Source organism: Phalaenopsis equestris, unplaced genomic scaffold, assembly GCF_001263595.1.
Source record: "Phalaenopsis equestris unplaced genomic scaffold, ASM126359v1 Scaffold196493, whole genome shotgun sequence".
Lineage (NCBI taxonomy): Eukaryota > Viridiplantae > Streptophyta > Magnoliopsida > Asparagales > Orchidaceae > Phalaenopsis > Phalaenopsis equestris.
The window spans coordinates 1-1,550 of record NW_018216442.1 but is presented as its reverse complement, the minus strand read 5'-3'; the positions used below and the strand labels follow the sequence as shown (position 1 = coordinate 1,550).

Below are 1,550 nucleotides of genomic sequence, written 5' to 3'. Positions count from 1 at the left end.
GGTGGAAGAGAAGGGACTTTTGGTCCATTTACGAAGGCGAAGAAGGCAAGGCAAGTTGGGCAAAGCAGAAGTGGTCCAAATTAGTACCTTTTGTCCTTCTGTTGTCCTTTGTGGCCTGCTGCCATCCATCGAGATAGAATTGATTTAGTAGGGCTTCATTTGAGATGCGCACCTTTTCTTTCTCATCTTTTCAATTTACCGAAACTAAATTCTATTCTCTCTCTCTTCTTTTCACAGGATCCGGTTTTCAATCTCTCTTTCGCTTCTTATCTTTTTAGTTCTCGTTCATGAAATCTGCGTAAAAAATGTTTCTTTTTCATCATTAGGAAAGATATATACATTTGATACAGTTTTGGAGGAATGATGCATTCAAATACTGAGGATTCAGAATACCAGGAGTTCGTGGAAGTTGATCCGACTGGTAGATATGGAAGGGTAAATCTCATTCATCGTTTTTCTTGGCTCGTTGACTCGTTTGATTGGTAGTTTTTGTAGTTTTAAATTTTTTATTCCATGGTTTAGATTTTGTCTGATCCATTTGGTTTTGAACGCAGTATAATGAGATCCTTGGCAAGGGTTCATCAAAAACAGTGTATGAATCTATCCCCTTCTTGTTGATTTTTCTCTTTTTGAAAGCCTGGAATAGAGTTACCCAATTTGTAATTTTGGGCAATTTTTTCTCTCAATCTCATGTGTTTTCTGAAATGGGAGAGTTTTTTTTTGCTGCAATTTGATCGCAGATATAGGGCTTTTGATGAGTATGAGGGGATTGAGGTCGCATGGAACCAGGTGAAGCTAAATGACTTTCTTCAAAGCCCGGAGGATTTGGAGAGGCTATATTGTGAGATCCACCTCCTCAAAACCCTAAAGCACAAGAATATAATGAAATTCTATTCTTCCTGGGTCGATATCTCCAAGAGGAAGATCAATTTTGTCACTGAGATGTTTACTTCTGGCACTCTGAGGCAGTAAGTTAATTTATTGTTAGTTTATAACTCGTATCTCTGGTCAATTGGGTTCTTATTCCTTTCTTTCATGTTCTATTCCATTCCTTAGGTATCGGCAAAAACATCGGAGGGTTAATATCAGAGCAGTGAAGCATTGGTGCAGGCAAATCTTAAGCGGCCTGCTCTACCTCCACAGCCATGACCCTCCCATCATTCATAGAGACCTCAAGTGTGACAATATTTTTGTTAATGGAAACCAAGGAGAGGTTAAGATTGGTGATCTTGGTCTTGCAGCCATTCTCCGGAAACCACAAGCTGACCATTGTGTTGGTGATCTTCTAAATCCCCTTCTTACATCGAGTCAAGTTTTTTTTCATTTTTTATGGTAATGATTTCCTTCTTAGAGAAGGAATTATGAGTTATTTTTTGATCTAGATGATTCTGTTCGAATCTGCTACAGGCACTCCAGAATTCATGGCCCCAGAGGTATATGAGGAGGCATACAATGAATTGGTTGACATTTACTCTTTTGGAATGTGTGTTTTGGAAATGGTCACCTTTGAATACCCTTATAGTGAATGTACTCATCCTGCACAAATCTAC

The 1,550-nt window shown here is 38.8% G+C and overlaps 1 protein-coding gene across 1 annotated transcript; it reads left to right on the top strand.

Annotated features, from left to right (window-relative positions):
* Nucleotides 1-363: 363 nt before the first annotated feature.
* Nucleotides 364-1,527, top strand: LOC110035161 (serine/threonine-protein kinase WNK1-like; the record flags this gene model as incomplete). Its single annotated transcript, XM_020739401.1, has 5 exons — nucleotides 364-435; nucleotides 555-592; nucleotides 741-968; nucleotides 1,057-1,277; nucleotides 1,408-1,527. Coding segments are annotated over exons 1-5 (679 nt in total), but the record flags the coding sequence as incomplete, so codon positions are not given.
* Between the last annotated feature and the right edge of the window lie 23 nt (nucleotides 1,528-1,550).